This window comes from Schistocerca nitens, chromosome 10 (genome assembly GCF_023898315.1).
Source record: "Schistocerca nitens isolate TAMUIC-IGC-003100 chromosome 10, iqSchNite1.1, whole genome shotgun sequence".
NCBI lineage: Eukaryota > Metazoa > Arthropoda > Insecta > Orthoptera > Acrididae > Schistocerca > Schistocerca nitens.
The window spans coordinates 130,610,178-130,632,650 of NC_064623.1; the positions used below are offsets into that span (position 1 = coordinate 130,610,178).

Genomic DNA, 22,473 nt, shown 5'->3' on the forward strand with positions numbered 1-22,473 from the left:
GAAAGGGGGCAAGTTCTTTAGCATAATCACTGTAGAATCTTACGGGTATCTCGTCTGGTCCGGATGCTTTTCCGCTACTAAGTGATAGCAGTTGTTTTTCAATTCCGATATCGTTTATTTCAATATTTTCCATTTTGGCGTCCGTGCGACGGCTGAAGTCAGGGACCGTGTTACGATTTTCCGCAGTGAAACAGTTTCGGAACACTGAATTCAGTATTTCTGCCTTTCTTCGGTCGTCCTCTGTTTCGGTGCCATCGTGGTCAACGAGTGACTGAATAGGGGATTTAGATCCGCTTACCGATTTTACATATGACCAAAACTTTTTAGGGTTCTTGTTTAGATTGTTTGCCAATGTTTTATGTTCGAATTCGTTGAATGCTTCTCTCATTGCTCTCTTTACGCTCTTTTTCGCTTCGTTCAGCTTTTCCTTATCAGCTATGATTCGACTACTCTTAAACCTATGATGAAGCTTTCTTTGTTTCCGTAGTACCTTTCGTACATGATTGTTATACCACGGTGGATCTTTCCCCTCGCTTTGGACCTTAGTCGGTACGAACTTATCTAAGGCGTACTGGACGATGTTTCTGAATTTTTTCCATTTTTGTTCCACATCCTCTTCCTCAGAAATGAACGTTTGATGGTGGTCACTCAGATATTCTGCGATTTGTGCCCTATCACTCTTGTTAAGCAAATATATTTTCCTTCCTTTCTTGGCATTTCTTATTACACTTGTAGTCATTGATGCAACCACTGACTTATGATCACTGATACCCTCTTCTACATTCACGGAGTCGAAAAGTTCCGGTCTATTTGTTGCTATGAGGTCTAAAACGTTAGCTTCACGAGTTGGTTCTCTAACTATCTGCTCGAAGTAATTCTCGGACAAGTCACATCTAATCCGGGTGCGCTGTCCAATGTCAACATGTCCAAAAACAGTGACCTGGGACAACCGCAGGAAAGGGACAATCATGTTACTAGACTTTTAAATTAATTACTTGTGATCTACTGCCATGATTTTTTGGCAGCTTATATCGTTTACACCCCGCATATTGGATGTGTCTCCCATGGTTCATCAGGCGCTATTTCTCTCTTGTTGCGACAGATATTTGAAGTTTAGTTTTTGCAAGGTATAGCCGGAGTGAGCCCAGACAAATGCTGCTCATCAAGTGTCTCACGCGATGGCCAGCGTCGACGGGGGGCGTAGGTTTGTTTCCTGTTACAAACGGAATGATTTTAAAATGGAATTTTACGTGCTCTAGAGTAGTCTAGTGCTTTATTCGTGCATATTACGATGGTCACTCCAAAGTAAATGCACACAATTTTTTTAAAATCCATCTTTTACTCTACATGTTTGAAAGTTTTACAGTGTGTAGATACATACTTTACTAACAATATTTTCATTTCTCCACATAATTTCCATCCCTCTCAACGACCTTACGCCATCTTGGAACCAGTGTCTGTATACCCGCATGGTAAAATTCTGGACCAACATGTTGGAGCCACTGTTTGGCAGTGTGCGCAAGGGAGTCATCACCTTCAAATCTTGTTCCACGAAGAGAGTCTTTCAGTTTCCCAAAGAGATGATAGTCACATGGAGCCAGGTCAGGATTGTAAGGCGGGTGTTTCAGTGTTGTCCATCCGAGTTTTGTGATCGCTTCCATAGTTTTTTGACTGACATGTGGCCGTGCATTGTCGTGCAACAGCAAAACATCCTGCTTTTGCCGATTTGGTCGAACACGACACAGTCGAGCTTGAGGTTTCTTCAGTGTCGTCACATATGCATCAGAATTTTTGGTGGTTCCACTTGGCACGATATCCACAAGCAAGAGTCCTTCGGAATCGAGAAACACTGTAGCCGTAACTTTTCCAGCAGAAGGTGTGGTTTTGAATTTTTTTTTTTTCTTGGGCGAATTTGCATGATGCCACTCCATTGATTGCCTCATCATCTCTGGTGAAAAATAATGGAGCCATGTTTCATCACCTGTCACAATTCTTCCAAGAAATTCATCTCCACCATTCTCGTACTGTTCCAAAAGTTCGCTGCGTACCGTTTTTCTTGTTTCTTTGCGAGCCACTATCAAGATCCTGGGAACCCACCTGGCACAAATCTTTTTTAACGCCAACACTTTCAGTATTCTGCAAATATTTCCTTCCCCTATCCCAATGTAGCGTGACAATTCGTTGACTGTGATGCATCTGTCAGCAGTCACCAATTCGTTAACTCTCTGCACATTGTCTGGAGTGTGTGCAGTACGAGGCCTGCCACTGCGAGGACAATCCTCAATATTGCCGTGCCCGCTTTCATCACGTAACCTGCTTGCCCGCCGACCAACTGTACTGCGATCGACAGAAGCATCTCCGTACACCTTTTTCGACCTCTTGTGGATGTTTCCCACTGTCTCGTTTTGACTGCACAGGAATTCTATGACAGCACGTTGCTTCTGACGAACATCAAGTGTAGCAGCCATCTCGAAGGCATGCCGTGACGGCGCCACTCACGGGAGGAGGTTGAACTAAGTTTGAAAACAAGCGGGAAGGATGTATCTACACACTGTGAAACTTTCAGATGTACAGAATGAAAACTGCATTTTTACAAAAATAGTGTACATTTCTTTTGGAGTGACTCTCGTAACAGCAACAGTTATAAACACGAAGATTAACCAGTACTCCAGCAGCTACTAAGAAGTGCTGCTGCACGTGGGAGCAGACGCAGTGGGCCAGAGCGGTGCTGGGGGACTGGCTATTCTTCGTGTTTTACTGCCCCCGTTAATACACATCGATAAAAGGAATATCGCACTAGACTAATTTGCGACCGCTCTGCCGATTGGGCACATAAAATTTTATTTGTAATGGCAAATAAACTTACACTTTCCATTGACGTTTGGCGTCGCTTAAAAAAGTGATGAGCAGCATTTGTCTGTGCTGACTCCAGCTAAACATTGGAAAAAAAGAAATTGCAAAAACCTAGCGGAATGCCAGAGAAAACGCGACTGACGACTCCTAAGAACGGCAACATGTGTACATGTCATTAACTATCAGATATGGTATGCCATTCCTGTGTAGCTCATAGTCTAACTCCCTTTTTAATTTACATAATAATGTGGCAATTTACTTCAGTTCTTACCTTGACTAGTGAAATATAGTATGGGCCTTTCTCACGTCCGTCGGCCGTCGTAATTTAATATATTATTATTATTATTTTTATTTTTATTTTGATTGTTGCCGACTTACGTGGTGGGCCTTAATAAAAATGATATTTCATTCAATTTTGATTTACGATTAAATGCTTTTGTGAAGTTCTCCTTTTTAACAATATTAATCTTCAGTATAAATTATTTGCTACGTTAATGAACGTTAGACTCACTGAATTTAAAACAGGAGCATGTAAGTCGAACAATGGAATAAACTTTTCATATTAATTTCCTCGGCTAGTCAGTTCACTTTAAATCAAAAAACGTTTAGTTATTAATTACAATTGCGGCCAACACACGCGCGGAGTATTTTTTCTTACCTCCGTTAACCATTGCATTGGAGTCCTGGCTCTGGCTCTCGGCTGTGGTACTGAAAATAAGAACCTTAAAGCTACGTATTTCTGCAACTTCGTGCGGCTGTGGAGAAAAATGAATATTGTGTTAATGGCGGGCGAGTTTTTCGCTTCCGCTAATTTTTTAGAAGTTAATATCGCCACGTAATGGCGTCGTTGGCTGCATCGGCCGCTGCGATTGTTGAACTGTAAATTACTTGAATGCAGGTTAATTCAAGGAAGGCGGACATGAAATCGGGATGACCTCTTACAAATTAAAAGTGAACAATAATATTAAATCAATATATTATCTGCTTAATTCATACAAATATGCTTACATTTGCCAGCACTCGCAAGATGTCCGTCTACACGCAACCGAGACAAGAGAAGAAGTGAAAACGACTAAAAAATTAACAAAAGAGCGTATCTAGTTGTCTCTTTAGATCATTCTGTTATATTTCTTTGCACTCGAAACTTACACAGAGAAATTATTATTTTACGGGTAAATTATAAAAAATCTGTATCATTCAAGTTTTAAATGTCTCTTCTTTATAAATACCATTTTTTAAAGTCTTTTCGTAATATAGCACTGGGGACAATATACCTTGCAGTTTTAGGTTTTTGTATGCAGTTTCATTTCAGTATTGTTGGTGACATTCGAGGCATATTCGGAATATAATGGCCGTTCGATGAGAGAAAATTGTACGTTCATCAGAAAAAAAACATTTAACGACGTTTTTCATTTTCTACAAACGTATTTCGCTTTTCCACGTTACCGCCTTTTATTTACAATAAGAGAAGTACCCCGTGGCGAACGGCTGCAGTCGAATAAAAGTACCTCTAAAATTCTAAGACGAATCAGTTCTGCTACCTATCAATGTCATTTAACTTTCAAACTCTGTGTATATGTGCAATCGATGCGTGGAGGTTGTTGTTGTTGTGGTCTTCAGTCCAGAGACTGGTTTGATGCAGCTCTCCATGCTACTCTATTCTGTGCAAGGTTCTTCATCTCCAAGTACCTACTGCAACCTACATCCTTCTGAATCAGTTTAATGTATTGATCTTTTGGTCTTCCTCTACGATTTTTACCATCCACGCTGCCCTCCAGTACTAAATTGGTGATCCCTTGATGCCTCAGTATATGCCCTACCAACCGATCCCTTCTTCTAGTCAAGTTGTGCCACAAATTAGGACATGTAGCTGGCCTGCCTGGCTAGCCACGCAGTCTAACGCGCTGCTTCCCGAGCGGGAAGGCGTGCCGGTCCCTGGCACAAATCCGACCGGCGGATTAGTGTCGAGGTCCGGTGTGCCGGCCAGTCTGTGCATGGTTTTTAGGCAGTTTTCCATCTGCCTCTGCGAATGCGGGCTGGTTCCCCTTATTCCGCCTCAGTTACACTACGTCGGTGATTGCTGCACAAACACTGTCTCCACGTACGCGTACACCATGATTACTGTACCACGCAAACATCTGGGGTACACTCGTCTGGTATGAGACGTTTCCATGAGGGATCCACTGGGGGTCGAACCGCACAATAATCCTGGGTTTGGTGTGGGGCGGCGGTGGGGTGGGTGGACTGCTGTGGCCTGTTGTGGGGTTGTAAACTACTGGGAGCTACGGCGAGACGAAGCCTCTCCGTCGTTTCTAGGTCCCTGGTTCAATACACAATACGCACTACAGTCTAATGGATAACTATTATATCCATCAGATTCACAAGAGTCATAAATGAGTTATTACTTGGCAAAAAGCCCAGCATTTGCTCGAAACATTGTATGTTACCACTTGCTTATAGACTCATGTTTCCCAAAACAGAAGGTGATGTGTTTCTGTAGGTGCTTCCTTTATTCACTATCGAAGTGCAAATGTGGAATTTGGGTGAAATGATTAAAATACAGAGCTATGGAACAGTACACACACTTTGACAGGGTTAACATGTGAATATGTTACATCATTTTCGATGTATCTGCGCTGCTGTAGTTAATGTAAAAAATCGCACTGGTCACTTTACTATCCAGAACTCTACGATGTTTACCGTACAAACGCGACCGACACTAATAGTTCAAGAGTGCTTTGTGACAAGATTGGGACGAAAGAGTATTTTCATTGTGGCACAAAATGTAGCCATATCGAAAAACTCAATAACTTGTTAGTGATTATTGTTTTGTTTTATCACAAGTAAGATCATTAAAAATAGAATCCCTACTGACATAGTCTCACGTTTCAGTTTGCTGTAAACCTGATGTATGAAGATATCCCAAGACAGTGTCTCAATCTCATCGCCGAAAAGGCCTGGGAGCAAGGACACGTATGGGTAAGTATGATGATTTTTTTATAACAACTGATGCTTTATCTATGAGGGAGGTGTTACATTAAGGTCTGTGAAATTTTTCTGACTGAAAATATTTGGTTACTCGTTGATAGAGGTGTTCTGGTTGCGTTATTGCACTATGATACTGTAATTCGATTGTTCAGTGGTTCACGCCTATTGCAAATTTAAGTATTTGGTTTGAGTAAAACTGTAAGATTTCCTTTCGAAAATACGCTGAAGAAACTGGTGCACCTGCGTAATATCATCTACGGCCCCAGCGGGCGCACAGAAGTCCCACAACACGACGTGCCATGGACATGACTAATGTCTGAAATAGTCCCGGAGGTAACTGACACCATGAATCCTGCAGGGGTGTTCGTAAGGCCGTAAAAGTACAACACGTTGCAAGGCACCCCAGAAATGGTCAATAATGTGCATGTCTGGGGAGTCTGGCGGGCAGCGGAAGTGTTTAAACTCAGAAGAGTGTTTCTAAAGTCATTGTGTAGAAATTCTGGAGGTGTGGGGTGTCGCATTGTCCTGCTGGAATTGCCCAAGTCCGTCGGAACGCACAATGGACGAGTGGATGCTGGTGATGAAACAGGGTGCTTACGTACATGTCATATGTCAGAGGCGTATCTAGACGTATCAGGGGTCCCATATCAATACAACTGCACACACCTCACACCAATACAGAGCCTCCACCAGCTTGTACAGTCTCCTGCTGACATCCAGGGTCCATGGATTCATGAGGTTGTCTCCATATCCGTACACGTCCATCCGCTTGATACAATTTGAAACGAGACTTGTCCGACCAGGCAACATGTTTCCAGTCATCAACAGTCCAATGTTGGTGTCGAGGGGCTCAGGCAAGGCGTAAAGCTTTGTGTCGTGCAGTCATCAAGAGTACGCGGGTGGGCCTTCGGCTCCGAAAGTCCATATCGATGATGTTTCGTTGAGTGGTTCGCACACTGACACTTGTTGATGGCCCAGGATTGAAATCTGCAGCAATTTGCGGAAGGGCTGCACTTCTGTCACATTGAACGATTCTCCTCTGTCGTCGTTGGTCCCGTTCTTGCAGGATCTTTTTCCGACCGAGCGATGTCGGAGATTTGGTGTTTTCCCTGATTCCTGATTTAAAGGTCCATTCGTGAAATGGTCGTACGGGAAGATCCCCACTTCATCGCCACCTCGGAGATGTTGTGTCTCATCCCTCGTGCGCTGACTATAACACCACGTTCAAACTCACTTAAATCTGGATATCTTGCCATTTTAGCGGCAGTAACCGATCTAACAACTGCGCCAGACACTCGTTGTCTTATATAGGGGTTGCCGACTGCCTGTTTACAAATCTCCGTATTTGATTACGCATGCCAACACCAGTTTCTTTGGCGCTTCACTGTAAATCTTTCGGCAACAAGGAGGAGAAGTCAAAAAGTAAAGGGACTTTTGCAGTTTGCTACCGAAGGGTTTGGTAACACTGCTAGTAACCAGGGCTGAAGTATGTCGTCTGGAACAGTTCTACACAACGTGTCAGTCTTATTCTCGCGCTAGTTGTGTATTGTAGCAGACCGTGGAACATGGCAGCTCCATTGTCGATTTGCACCAAGGAGGAAATAGGGGCAGTCTTTCGGTCTTGGTTCGCAGAAGATGTTAAACCTGTGAAAATTATTCGTCGAATGCAAGTGCAGTGCGGTGACAGCTATTTATAGCGTAGCAAGATCTACGAATGAACAGAGCGCTTGAAACAAGGAATGGAGAGGAAAGATCGGGCACGTCATCGACGTCAACAACTGTGGACAATTTGGAAGTCGTTGAGGGAGTGGTGATGGAAAACACAGTGGACCAAATCGCCAGTACTTTACATATCAGCCATGGTTCAGCACATTCCATCTTATATGACAGGCTAAACTTTCTGAAAGTATGTGCAAGATGGGTACCGACGAACTTCCAGCGTAGCGTAAGACGCAAGGGATGGCCATCCCTCGTAAAAATTTGACTCGTTATCATCGCGAGGGAGATTGATGTTTACAGCAAATCGTTACGGTAGACGAAACGTGGATGCCGCATAACGAACTGGGAAGTAAGGGCGCGAGCATGGTTTGGAAACCCCCATCATCACCAGAGGTTAAGAAATTTAAACGTCAGCCATCAGCTGGTAAGATTATGCTAACAATGTTGTGGGACATGGAAGGTGTTGTAGCCTTTCAATTCTCCCCAAGGCGCGAAACTGTGAACAGTGAGAGCTACTTTGATGTGTTGCGAACTAAACTGAAACTTACAATCAGATCCAAACGTCGCGGAAAACTGCGAGAAGTTGTTACCCTGCAGCAAGAAAACGCTCGGCCACATTCTTCAAAACGGACGGCTGGAGCAGTAAAGAAGTTGGGATTCGAATTGCTGGAACACCCGCCATACAGTCGAGGCCTGGCTCCAACCGGTTTCCATGTTTGGACCAGGGAAGGAAGCGCTCAGGGGAAGAAGCTTCGCAAACCGATGTAGAAGTCATTGATGCGGTGAAAAATTGTTTACTGGCGCAACCAGAAAGCTTTTTTCCGACGGAATCAAAAAACTTGTGAAACGTTAGACAAAGTGTGTTGATGTCCAGGGAGGTTGTGTAGAAAAATGTGTGTTTCAATTTTCTGTCATCAATATAAATATTTTTTTTTCTCATCAGTCCCCTAGAACTTGAGAACTACTTAAACCTAACTAACCCAAGGACATCACACACATCCATGCCCTAGGCCGGATTCGAGCCTGCGACCATAGCAGTCGCGCAGTTCGGGACTTCGCGCCTAGGGCCACTCGGCTAGCGCGGCCGGCTTCTTTTTCTCAAAAATCTCTTTACTTTCTGACTTCCCCTTGTATTTATGTTTTTTTAAGGAATTTGACACTTAAAATGTTCAAGTGTTTCCGAAGATCCAAATTTCAGTTTCTTAGCTTCACCTTCAACAATATCAGCAACAAAACAAATTATTCTGTGCTCACTTATACTACCAAAGATAGTAAGAATTATAAACGTCCAAACCGAAACAGTTGAAGAAATTAATGAAATTTAATATCTGAGATGGAGGAATCGTAAATGAAGCCCACAACGTAAAATTAGGATTCAAAACGTACATGAAATATTTTATGCCCTGTGTGGTATCCTAAAGAGCAAATGTATATATAGAAAAACAAAAACTGGGATCTGTAAATCACTTATACTCAAAATATGCATGTGAAAGTTGGAACTGAAGAATATTCATCAGGAATATAGTAGGCAAAATTTTTGGGGCAGTGAAGGGCCATGTCAGACGAGGAGGGCGCATTCGAAAAAAATGTGTAAGTATCTGATGAAATGAACTCGCATTCAGTCACGTATCCCGATACGACAAGAGTCACTTTTTCGATACGACTAAAGCCATCCACTGAAAAAATGTACTATCTTAGCCAGTAAGTGAAACCCTTCTTAGCTCACAATGAATGACTCCAGAGTGTCGAAGAAGCACATATGATCATGAGTACTCGCTGATTGCCTAGAAATACCTACTGCTTTACTGTGGATCTGAGAATCAATCTTGACGCACCAAGTCCTCAACTGAATTAATACGATTACTCTAAGACAATCACATAATTAGCCAATGAATCTCTCTTTAGCTCATCTACGCTACATGTGAAACGTACCTCAAGAGGCCCATAGACTGGCGATCATATTGCGCAATATTTCATATTGCACAATGATAATGACCGTCTTAAGATGATATTGAAGGTTGCCTAATATAGTGTACAATATACTGACGAATGGACTGTAATTCTCTTTTACTGACCTAACTATTTACAAGTGGTACAGTCTCTGGCTAATATTGCGCGCTGCGCAACAGAATTATAGGATTATTTTTTTCGAAATCCCCTTATTCCGCAGTTATTCCCAATTGCGATGCAAAGGGTTGAAAATGAGATGAGCGTATGGCATTTATTGGCCGGGATATCCCCTTCGGTGTTCGGCCGCCGTATTGCAAGTCTTTGTAGTTAACACCATTTCGGCTACTTGCGTGTCAGTGATGACGAAAATGATGGTGAAGGACATAAAACACCCAGCCCCTTGCTGGGAATCGAACCCGGGCCCCCTTGCGCTGTAGGCGGTAACACTACCGCTGCGCTACGGAGGCGGGGTTGAAATTTGGCTAAAATGTGCCAATAAAATTCCGTGGCAACGGTGTAAAAGCGTGGCGCCCTGCGATTTCAGCCTTTGCCTTGCGGCGTTTCAAACAGCAACGTGTCGACACGTGCGAAAAAAAGGCCAAAGCTCAGAACTTCATGTGAGGTGTAAGGTGGGTTAATGGTGTCACATTGGCACCAAATTTCACTACAACTCTTCCCAACGCCGCCGTCGACGTGTCACACGATGGGAAGGTCGTCGCAACCCCTCTTACCCACATTTCAGCCCTTCTCTTGTCGCCTCTGCTGTGGAGGTCAGAACCGCGACGCCAGCGTTGAAGTCGCGTGGTTTGTTTACGGATGCCCCCGAGGAAAACGTTTCACACACACAGCTGCTCAGGATCCACACGAGAGGGCTACGGGGGGGGGGGGGGTTGCATAAAAGCAACAACCATTTTCCCTGGGGCGTTGATATCCACACATTTCGCTGTGGACAACTACAGTTCACAATGCGATGAGCAACAGGACGAAGTTCTTCACAGCCTTCGACACTACTGACAACCCTCGACGCTTCATGCCTTCCCTGAGAACACTGAGGGTTGCACCTCTAATGAACGTGATTGCATTCATTCAGAATGCAGCGCAATCGGCAATTTTACTCTCGTGTAGAGGTCGGTACCACTAGGGACCGCTCAGTACCATTCGATGGAATCTGAACGTGACTCGAAGCAGCAGAAGGTGCTTATGATTTTTAAACCTCCTGTTTCGCATCCTCCTGTAGCTTGGTGATGAGGGGGTGCAACATTGACACACATGTGAACAGAGCGGCAAACGGTTCCTCTAAGAGTCTTCGGTTCAGGAAAACCATTCGTGACATTCACCTACCTATCTTTAGCGAGAATGTTAAACGTGAAACTGTACTGAAACAACCTGTGAAGTATCCAGAATGAGATTTTCACTCTGCAGCGGAGTGTGCGCTGATATGAAAATTCCTGGAAGAATTAAACTGTGTGCCGGACAGAGACTCGAACTCGCAGTAAGGTAAGAGATGAAGTACTGGCAGAAGTAAAGCTGTGAGGACGGGGTGTGAGTTGTGGTTGGGTATCTCAGATGGTAGAGCACTTGCCAACGAAAGCCAAAGCCCTGAGTTCGATTCTCGGTCCGGCACACAGTTTTAATCTGCCAGCAAGTTTCAACCTGTCAAGTATTCCCAGGCGCCTACAGGCAGGCACGTGAAACAGAAGGTGTGTCGAGGGGTTGTCTGCCTGCAGGCAACTCGAACAACTTGGCAGGAGCGAATATTGCAGTCGTGCTGCACTGAAGTAGTATGATCATTTTCGATGGGGAATCAGCCCCATAATGTCCTTTCAGATGGTTTCATACATGTGCGGTTGTCACTACCACACAAAGTGAGTGTCCTTGTGCCATGTTGAGTCATCATCAGATTATGTATCTCATCTGCATGTAGAAATTTGAAGTAAATAGGCACATCAAAAAACGTTTTGCGTCACCCCCATTCCCAGAACTCCTGAAGACAGACGTTGACTATGGATATTGTATCACAACACAGTCCTGTTGACTATTCGGAGATGTCACTAAACCTGCCCAGAGATGTAAACAACCTTGCATGGTTCAAATGGCTCTGAGCACTATGGGACCCAACTGCTGTGGTCATAAGTCCCCTAGAACTTAGAACTACTTAAACCTAACTAACCTAAGGACAGCACACAACACCCAGCCATCACGAGGCAGAGAAAATCCCTGACCGCGCCGGGAATCGAACCCGGGAACCCGGGCGTGGGAAGCGAGAACGCTACCGCACGACCACGAGCTGCGGGCAAACAACCTTGCATGAGCAGCGCCTATTAGATGGAGGTGGTCTGATAGCCGATCAGTTGCAGTCATTCCACCAGGAAGCAGGTACACGGCTCGTATTGTCGGTAGTTCAACCATGCCTATATGGTCAATACCGAAGTTCAATCGCGTCCGTATTGTTACTTTGTGCCAGGAAAGGCTCTCAAGGGAAGTGTCGAGGCATCTCAGACTGAACCAAAGCGATGTTGTTCAGACATGAAGGAGATACACAGAGACAGGAACTGTTGATGACATGCCTCGCTCGTGGCGCCCAAGCGTTACTACTGCAGTGGATGATCGCTACCTACGGATTATAGCTCAGAGGAACCCTGACAGCAATGCTACCAAGTTGAATAATGCTATTCGCGCAGCCACAGGACATCGTGTTACGACTCAAACTTTGCGCAATAGGCTGCATGATGCGCAACTGCACTCCCGACATCCATGGCGAGGTCCATCTTTGCAACCACGACACCATGTAGTGCTGCGTAGTGCCGAATGGACCGCTCGGGATTGGCATCACGTTATCTTCACTGATGACTGTCGCATATGCCTTTTAACCAGACTACCGTCGGAGATGTGTTTGGAGGGAATCTGGTCAGGCAGAACGCCATAAACACACTGTCCAGTGAGTGCAGAAAGGTGGAGGTTTCCTGCTGTTTTGGGGTGGCATTATGTGGGGCCGACGAACGCCGGAAGGTGCCGTAACGGCTGTACAATACGCGAATGCCGTCCTCCGACAGATAGTGCAACCATATCGGCAGCATATTGGTGAGGCATTCGTCTTCATGAGCAACAATTCGCGCCCCATCGTGCATATCTTTTGAATAACTTCCTTCAGGATAACGACATCGCTCAAGTAAAGTGACCGGCATGTTCTCCAGACATGAACCCTATCGAACATGCCTGGCAAAGATTGAAAAGGGCTGTTTATGGATGACGTGATCCACCAACCACTCTGAGGGATCTACGCCGAATCGCCGTTGAGGAGTGGGACAATCTGGACCAAAAGTGCTTTGATGAACTTGTGGATAGTATGCCACAACGAATACAGGCATGCAGTGATGTTTATGTGGGTCTCTATTCCAATTTTCTGTACGGGTTCCGGAACTCTCGGAACCGAGGTGATCCAAAACTTTTTTGGATGTGTGTATATGCAGAGTGAGTCAGGAGAAAAGGTGCATGCTTTGAGGGGTGTACAAGTGATGATTCTGAACAAAAAAACTCCTAATAAACATATTCCCTTTTCGTAATCGTTTCCGAGTAAACCAATGAAAACTACTAGGAAAGCTAAACGTGTAGCGTCGTCCTTACTATGTCAGTACGCAGTTCACTTGCGCATGGTGCATTTGTTTACCTCAAGTCTCAGTCCGACAGTGCTTGTCGTAGTGCAAGGAACTACAGTGTTGTTACGTGAACAACGAATACAGTTTTGTGTGGTGAAAATGCCACGGATCTTCACACATGCAGAGTATGCTGACATGGTGTTTGTCTATGGTTTGTCCAATGGGAACTAAAGAGGTGCTGTGTGAGAATACCAACAACGATTTCCGAATCGCAGAGGACCAGGTAGCAGGGGGTTTAGCTGGGTGTTTCACGGATTGCGTGAGCGTGGTACGCTTCCCAGCGTAAATGTTGTCTCTGAACGTCCCGTACAACAAACTCTTAATGTAGCTGAGAACATTCTTCATTAGTGGAACGCAACCCTACTACTAGCTCTAGAAGAATTGCTGCCCAGCTTGGTATTCCACAGACACGAGTGATACGCCCAGTACACGAGCACAGTCTGTATCCTTTTCATCGGCAGAGTGTACAACATCTGCATGAAGATGATGCTGCCGCCCGGCAAGAATTCTGTCAATGGATCATTGCCAACGATCGATTAATTCCACGTATTCAGTTCACTGATGCGTCAGTATTTACCCGCAACGGAATCAGCAACACGCGCAACTATCATGTATGGGCAAATCAAAATTTGCACGCTACTGTGGAAACGAAATTTCAACGACGTTTCTCAGTCAACGTGTGATGCCGTATTATTGATGACCAACTCATGGGTCCAGTTGTTTTAGATAACTGTCTTACTGGGACACGGTATCTTGAGTTTCTTCAAAATGTGTTATCTGAATACGTGGAGGATATTCCTGTGGCAACACGAGCCCATGTGTACTTTCAGTATGACGGAGCTCCTACACATTCCGTACGGCCAGTGACACAGTATCTCAACACAACGTATCCTGGTCGTTGGATCTGTCACCGGGGAGTCATTGCTTGGCCACCGAGGTCACCCGATCTTAACCCATTGGATTACTGTTTGTGGGGGTGGCTGAAGAGTGACGTCTACAAGCGCAGAGTGGACACAAGAGAGGAACTTCTAGCTCGTATTTTACGTGCTCGTGCCCAGGTAAAGGAATGCGAAACTGAGCTCCGATCGTCGACGCAACACCTGTCTACAAGAGCAGCATCATGCACTGAATTTGACGATGGACTGTTTGAACATCTTCTGTGAGGGAATGTACACAATTAAACAAACCATAACATAAAAATATCTTAATTTTCCGTCACCTGCACCTCTCCTGCTCCTAGCTGTTTACATTGGTTTACCCAGAGACGGTTAAGAAAAGGTCATATATTTATTAGAAGTTTTTTATTCAGAATCACCAGTAGTATCACCCGTCAAAGCACGTACCTTACCTCCTGACTCAACTTGTATACATATGGAGAGAGAGAGAGAGAGGGGGGTGGGGAGAAAATATGTAGCCTATGTCCGCTCACATGTTCACAAGAGTATCGTTACGAAATTTGAAGTAAATCGGCCAAAAACTTTTTAGAGATTTTTGGTAACCCTCTTTCCCCTTTATAGATTACACATGTATATATTTATAGTCAGAAATCTTATGTTGAAAATGATCTTCCTCTTGTCTTGAAGATAAAGTACGAAAAATATCATGAAGGTCGGAATAAAACTGTAGTTTTTTTTTTTTTTGAATTACAAATAAATAATCAAACGAACACTCTTTTTTATATACCGGATAGTTACAATTGAACTTTCCATATCTAACACGTTATAACATGAAAACTAATTACCCTACAAACACCAAAGTTGGTGGCATTAATGTTAAGGAAGAGAAATAATGCAGAATCAATTCAATTGAAACGCTTTTAATACGCTGCTACGGTACATCATGCCATTACATACCAGTATCATGACTGCTACAAAAGCTGTTCAATATGACGCCGATCAGTGTCCAGAAGAGTCTGAAAGCGCAGGATTGCATTTTGCACGGCAGAACGAAGCATGTCCGTGGGTATGGTGACTACCTCTCTTGATATGCTGCACTTCAGACCAACACATGTGTGAATGGTCCCCCGGTAAACCCTGTCCTACAGATAAGACCCACAACCAGAAGTCACAGGGAGTGAGAGCAGTTGATGGTACCGATCAAGCTTTTGGAAACGACGGGCTGACAATTCGATCGTTTCCAACTGTGTTTCGGAAAAGCAGGTGAACTTCACGAGCGAAGTGCGGTGGGGTCACATGCTGCATGAAAACTGTTGAGTTCAAGGCGTCTCTCTAGTGCAGAGCGGGTATGACATCCTGGAGAAGCATATTGCAGTAACGCTGGCCAGTCACACTGCACGTCTTTCATCCTATAGCGCCAATCTCTTCAAAAAAGAATGGGCCAATGATGAACGTAGTTGTGAAGCCACACCATATGCTGACACGTTCACCATACAGAGGAACTTCCTGCACAATGAATTGTGGTGAAGATTCCCACCCTCGGCAATTCTGTGTGTTCAGCTCATCCGTCAGAGAAAAATTAGCTGCGTCTGTCCATAAGATGGTCCAGGGCGAGCCCTCGTCAACTTCAATCCTTACGCGAAAGTGGAGAGCGACATCAGCACGCTGTTATGCGTCCTGAGGTGCAAGCTGCTGTACAATATGGATCTTGTATGGACACCATTTGAGAATGATTCGAAGCGCCTTCCGTTCAATGGACCACGGGATGTTCAACTGTCGTGGCACAGCACGTGTACAGCCTGACGATCGGGAATTTTGAGCCGTCTTGTCTGCCATAGCAACAGCGGTTTCATCAACAACCTGTAGTGCAAGCGGTCGTTGACCTCTTCCCATAGCGACGCCCGGTTCTCCAGTTCATTCAAACTTCTTCATAATGCTCCACACAGCACGTGGATAAAGAAGACCCTTCCATAATCCTTTCAGCCAGCAATATTCCCGAAGTGCAGCTGCAGCATTGCTGTTGTTTTGATAACAGAGCTTCACCAGTAATGCCCTGCTCCTTTTGTCCAAGGCCATGTTGACATGTCAGGTGCACTGCGGCTGGTCAGGTGTGTGAGACTGTGAACCACAATGACTGATCATGACACCTGGTGGCCACAGCTGGAACTGGACGGTGGCGCTGTGATGCATGTAAATCGTGAACTTCATTCTCTGGAGATTAATGCTACCAAGTTTGGTACCTGTACGCTAATTAGTTTCTGTCCTATAACGTGTTAAGTAGGGAAAGTTTAACTATAACCACTCGGTGTATAGATTATGCAAACTTATTACTTACTTTTGAGTTATAGTACTGTAGTGTGCCCATGAGTTACTTTGTAGGGGGAGGGGGGGATAACCAGGTGGTACGGAGTAATTTTAATACACTCTTAAGACAAAGAAAATGATACAGAGTTATGCAAGTTGGTCACAAATTGTAAATCATGAAGGTATCGTCAGAAAATCAAATTTATAAACTTTGGCGGCCGATGGATGGATGTGTGATGTTGCAGAGCAGTTTCACCTCGTAGCTGGCAAGGATAGTAAACAACGGTCGTGTCGATACCAGGGTATAAAGTTTTTCCAAATTTCGTTCCGTATATTCATATGCACAGTGATTATGCCCCACAGACAGATACATGAGCAATACACACACATGTCTGCGTTTCAGAGAGGATGTTGAGTTCAAAGAAGCCAATTGGAGTAATAGGTAATTTGCTGGACATTTGAATGGGACTGATGTAACTATTCGACGACGTTTTCAGGAATGAGTGAACTATGGTCGAATATAATGCCAGGAAGAAAGTGGTCGACCTAGAAAGATGACAGAATGTGTCGACCAAGCAATCGTCAAGAGGTACTCATAGCCCTGTGTTCACCATTGTCATCCATCATACGTGCAACAGATGCTTCAGTACCCACAGAGATCAATAATACGCTCACAAAAAGGGGACTAAGCTCACGGCGTCTCTTGCACCAACTACCATTGACCTCTCTACAGCAGGCCGGTGTGGCCGTGCGGTTCTAGGTGCTTCAGTCTGGAACCGCGTGGCCACTATGGTCGCAAGTTCGAATCCTGCCTCGGGCATGGATGTGTGTGATGTCCTTAGGTTAGTTATGTTTAAGTAGTTCCGCTGATGACCTCAGATGTTAAGTCCCATAGCGCTTAGAGCCATTTGAACCATTTGAACGCCCCAGACAGTGGTGAGATACCAACCTGACTGTCACCCAATAGCCGGGAGTGATGATCTGGGATGCCATTTCATTTAATAGCGGGACCTTTTTGGTTGTCAACTGAGCTGCCTTTAAAGCACAGCGGTATGTCGATATGTCGACGATGTTCTTTGACCAGGTTTGTTGTCCTCCATAGCAAGCTATCCTGGGCTTACATTTCAGCAAGATAATGACTAACCACACACAGCGAGAGTTTATACTGCCTTTCTTCGTGCCTTTCAAACCCTGTCATGGCCAACAAGATCGCCACATCTCTCCCTAATTGAGAACATTAGCGTTACTGGAAGGAACCAACTCGGGATTTTGAGTGTCTAAAGCGCCAGTTGGACTGAACTTGGGACAATACCCGTCAGGAGGGCATACAACAACTCTGTCAACCAAAGCCACGACGAGCAGCTGCTTGCATAAGGGTCAGAGGTGGACCAACGATTTACTGACTTGCCCAATTTGTGAAGATCTTTCTCTTGAATATATCACCCAATTTCCCTGAAATTGCTATCACTTGTTTGGATGTATATACACATCACAACTACCCATTTCCATCCCATTCGGACAGTTCCTATGTGGTACTTTTTTTTTGTCTTAACGTGCATTTTGGAAGGTGAACGGTGACTTGTAAGTAGCCATGAAAAAAGTTCCAGTTCCGACTATGTTGAAAACCTCCGTAATACCGATATGTAAATCATTTCCTCGAAAGAAAAACAGCTGACTACACTATAATACTTCTCCTTTCCTGAGAATTAGGGGTTGGTCACGATCCCCCTTGCCCCCAGGCATAGGTGCCTAGTACTGCAGACAGCACAAAACAGTTACTGCCCTTACTACATTATCACTTTGTTGCGATAATATTCTAAAGACAGATGTTATTTTTCAGGTGCCCATTTTCATTGACCCTCCCAACTTCAGAACAGTAGGAGTTTTGAGGTATTTTCGCGAGAAGAGAGGAAATGGCAGCTACAGCAGCAGCAGCCCCTGTCGTGCCACCGACGTTGCAGATGGGTGCACCACACCCCTGCCAGAGGATCAGGTGGGGTCTCCAGCAGGCTCCAGTGGCTGTGGGCAAGCAGCGAAGTGGCATGAGCACTGGCTGGATAGCGACGAGGGCACCAGGTACTCGTTACTACATTATTATGACAATTTTGAGGCACAAGTAATGTATCTCATTTCAAAGAGATGTAAAGAAGCTACAGTTCTAAACTGTTTCACTTGTTCATTTACTTAAAAGCTATTTTTTTGTACTTCTGCCGTTCAATATCAATATTCGGTTGACGTCAAAGTTTGATAAGCGGTTCTCCATTGTAAATTTGCCCTTAGAATATATGAACAACTACTTTTTGATTTCAATTTTTGAAATTCTTTGTATCTTTTTTGGCTAGTTTTCATCCATCACTCATAATACAGTATTTCTTCTTCTTCTTCTTGTGGCGGGGTTCTACAGCTCTCGCCACATGTCACATCTCTGTCGCTAAATGCCTTGATCTTGCCGTTCTTCGTCATTCCTTTCTATTCCTCTTCTCTACCATCGCTTCTTGAATATGCATGCATATCCAATGGAGGAATGTGCCATTCTTGACACCGCAATAGTGTGTTTATCCACCGATACCAGGCAGCAACTTTCAATTAAAATGTCCTCCCCTGTATGGGAGTTACATAATGTGTGTATGAATATATGTTGCGACAGAAACGACAACATATGGAAGTTTGGTTCTGACCATGAGTCGTACACAGATAGTTAAAGCAGTTAAGGCGACCACACACATAAAACGAGAAATTCGGGCTCGAGTCCTGGTCTGGCATAAATTTTCATTGTCATCATTCCCATATACAGCTGATGGTTTTCATAACGGCTGTAGTCGCTACAGCACCTGTTCCTTCGATCATGCATGCAAGTCTGAAGGAACTATGCATCGTACTTTTGAACGCCACAGGCACTGCAATGTCGTATTTTAACTTTGGTGTAACCCCCCCCCCCCGCACTCATCCCCCCCCACCCTCCCCCCGAGATGTTTTCGTACCACAGATATGCCCGATGTTTACCAGTTCTTTGGTTCAACAAATAAAAGTACCACAGACTGACTGCTCTCAAAAGAATAAACAGGTAAACAACAGTTAATCTAACGGGTGGCCAACAGAAAGACTACAGAATAGTTTCACTTGAAAAGAAAGAACGAATAACTTAGTCAATATGTATAACTACAACAGAATGTACCCCCTGTTTTCATTCGGTTTCTGGTTTCTCTCAAAAGAAATGAATGGCCATAAAACAGCAGCTAGCTAAATCAATTATTTCCTTTCAGTTGTCTCCGTAGACTGGTTTCACTCAAAAGGATGAATGAAGGATTTAATCGATACATCAAACTACAACCAAATACGAGTAAGTCGAATGTTTTCTAACAAACCACTGAATCAATTGTTTTACTTCGTTGTTCTCATCAAGCTTCTTATAATATCATGTTTACTTTGTTGTTTTAAGACGTCACTTTCATTACTTAATGGTGTCAAATCGTTGAGCATTGTGTTATAATAGGAAGGTTCGAATCCGTCTTCTGATATATTTCAGTTTTGAAAATGACATTTTTCCACTGTTCTTTGCGATTATAAGGGGCAAGTACGTCCTTCCACAGCAGTGATATCAGGGGAACAATGTTTGATGCCTTATGGGGCCAATTTTGGGATGAAATGAGGAATGGAAGAAATCGACTTTCGCTGGATACTAACTCATATGAAAGTCCTTTAAAACTTCTTTCAAAAGTCTTGTGGTTATGCTAATTCATGTGCGATTCGTTTGTCTGGGAACCACTCGGAGTTTGTCCTGATGGAGAGCGAAGTTCGAAAAGTGAATGTGTTTAGCACAAGCAGTCCATTCAAAATAATTACGTCTTCGTCTTGCAAGATTGTAAGGAACCCCACACCAAACTATTGGTATTAATTTTAAATTTTTGACGGAGCTGCCCTCCCTGTTGGAGCCCAGACAGCACCTCTAATTTGAAAGGCTGTCAGTTCTCCTCCAGTGAAGAAAGAGATTTTGGAAGGGAGTGGCGAGTACATCCCATGCTGCTCGACTGAGAAACTTGTTTCTAAAGGTACTGGAAAACTGATACAGCGATAGACAGAAGATGTTGGCAGGCAGGGTAGGGTGTCTATGTTGCGAAATTGTGCCATTGCAGATTTTATAATGGTGTTCTAATATATTAGAAAGGTGTTGTGTAGATACTTTTTGACTTACTTTCGTACTAAATAAGTATATTCATATTCAGAAACAGTGCTGCTACCCTCGCACTTGAGTACCCTAAAACCAACAACACCACCACCACTGTCATCATCATCATCATCATCATCATCATCCTGCTTGTTGTAGGTCTGCTGCTATGGAGTACAAGAAGGGAGCACTCACTGCAGAATTTGGAGCATCGTACGAGAAGTGTGTGCTGGCCCTGGTCCTCCTCCGCTGCCTGAGGCGTGGGCTTCTCTTCCAGTTGTCTCCCGAGAATCGCGATGCAGGCAGGTTCGACGATGTGGTGCTGGTGTGGCGACGCGAGGAACATTCTGAGGCGCACGCCCTGCTCGTCCAGGTCAATCACAAATACTCTTGGAGTATGACCATCCCCAGCCGCATGTGGCTGACCCTGCCTGCCAGGTCTGAATTCAGTCTCGGCAAGTACTGCACTTCCTTCAGAGAAATTAGCAAGTCACTGGTGAAGGGCAGAGTCACATGCGTCTTGCTGACGAACGCCCGCCTCGATGACAGTAGCCACAGCATGTTTCAGCGCCAGGATGTGGGCAGTGTCCCAGGTCTGGAGCTGCTAGAGGCTGGTGGTGACCTGTACAAGCTCAACCCTAAAAACGAACAGGTGTGGAAGGCAGTCCTTGAGGACATAAGCTTTGTGGAGAATTTCTACCTATTGTGTAATCAGAGGGATTATGTGAACATATTGGGCGACATTTACAGAGAGCTGGAACATTTGTTGGGCGCAGGTAACCTGTGAGGATCCATCTGGTAAGATATGTGTGATGACCTCATGTCTTGGATGAACAAATAGTGTGTGTGTTTGACGAGTGGCTGGAGCAATTGTTGGACACTTGTAGTTGAATACACCAGGAAAGAGACTGAGTGAAGAATGGTGACCACCAGACGTGAATATTGCAGTGTGGCTGTTGTTTCGGGTTAAATAGAGTTCTGTAACTCAGCAAAGATGAAGCCTCCAGAAATGGGAACGGTGGTTCTCTCTTCTACTAAGACTCACCAAAGACTGGCTCACAAAATGCACACCTTGGTAGCTATAGACAGGTTCTTCGCTGCTGGGTATGAAAGAGTTAATTTTTTGAATTGTACAAATTTCTTTTATACGATCTCAGAAAATATTTTGCATCATTAAATTAAAAAAAAAGAAAGAAAGAAAGAAAAAAGAGGTTCAAATGGCTCTCAGCACTCTGGGACTTATCGTCTGGCGTCATCAGTCCCCTAGAACGTAGAACTACTTAAACCCAACTAACCTAAGGACATCACCCACATCCATTCCCGAGGCAGGATTCGAACCTGCGACCGTAGCGGTCGCGCGGTTCCAGACTGAAGCGCCTAGAACCGCTCGGCCACTCTGGCCTGCCATTAAATTCAATTAGCCACCATTGGCCACCATCAAAACAATTGAAATCAGCCTCAGATGATAACCCAGAAATGCTTTGTTGTGGCAAATGCATATATTTATTGCTGAGCGAAAACATAATTACCATGTGCTTAATAGCGTGTTCCTCCACTATTGGAACGCAATTGCATGGGGGCTTAATTAAATATAATGCAAATAATTTTAATTTTAGTAGCTGTCTGTCCGGCTATGCAGTCTCGTAACCGGTTGGCCCTGACTAGTATTACTCCGCAATCTGACTGCATGGAATAACAACAAAGAATGAAAGGAAATTTTCGTTAACACAATTAATTAATTAAGTCCCCAGCAACTATAAAAGGTACGAAACAAAAAACTCCGAAACAACAGAGCACAAGTGTAACTGTTCTGTGTGTGGAAGTGTGATTCAACGTAGACATCTGGCACGGTTCTTCCTCACTTCGACAAAACTTCATTGTGAAATGAAGTAATTAAAAAACCAGAAATACTATGATTGCACATAGAAACCAGAATTACACT

The 22,473-nt window shown here is 44.3% G+C and overlaps 1 protein-coding gene across 2 annotated transcripts in view; it reads left to right on the forward strand.

Annotated features, from left to right (window-relative positions):
- The window catches only part of LOC126210142 (uncharacterized), a 120,393-nt gene extending 98,668 nt beyond the window's left edge, over window positions 1-21,725 (forward strand). The window contains exons 5-7 of one of the 2 annotated variants that reach the window (XM_049939291.1): window positions 5,746-5,832; window positions 18,207-18,442; window positions 20,691-21,725. In XM_049939291.1, coding sequence (XP_049795248.1) covers window positions 5,746-5,832; window positions 18,207-18,442; window positions 20,691-21,318 — 951 coding nt within the window. In that variant the 3' untranslated portion in view covers window positions 21,319-21,725. The remainder of the gene's footprint in view (window positions 1-5,745; window positions 5,833-18,206; window positions 18,443-20,690) is intronic. The other variant, XM_049939292.1, reaches the window with a different exon arrangement.
- The last annotated feature ends 748 nt before the right edge of the window (window positions 21,726-22,473 follow it).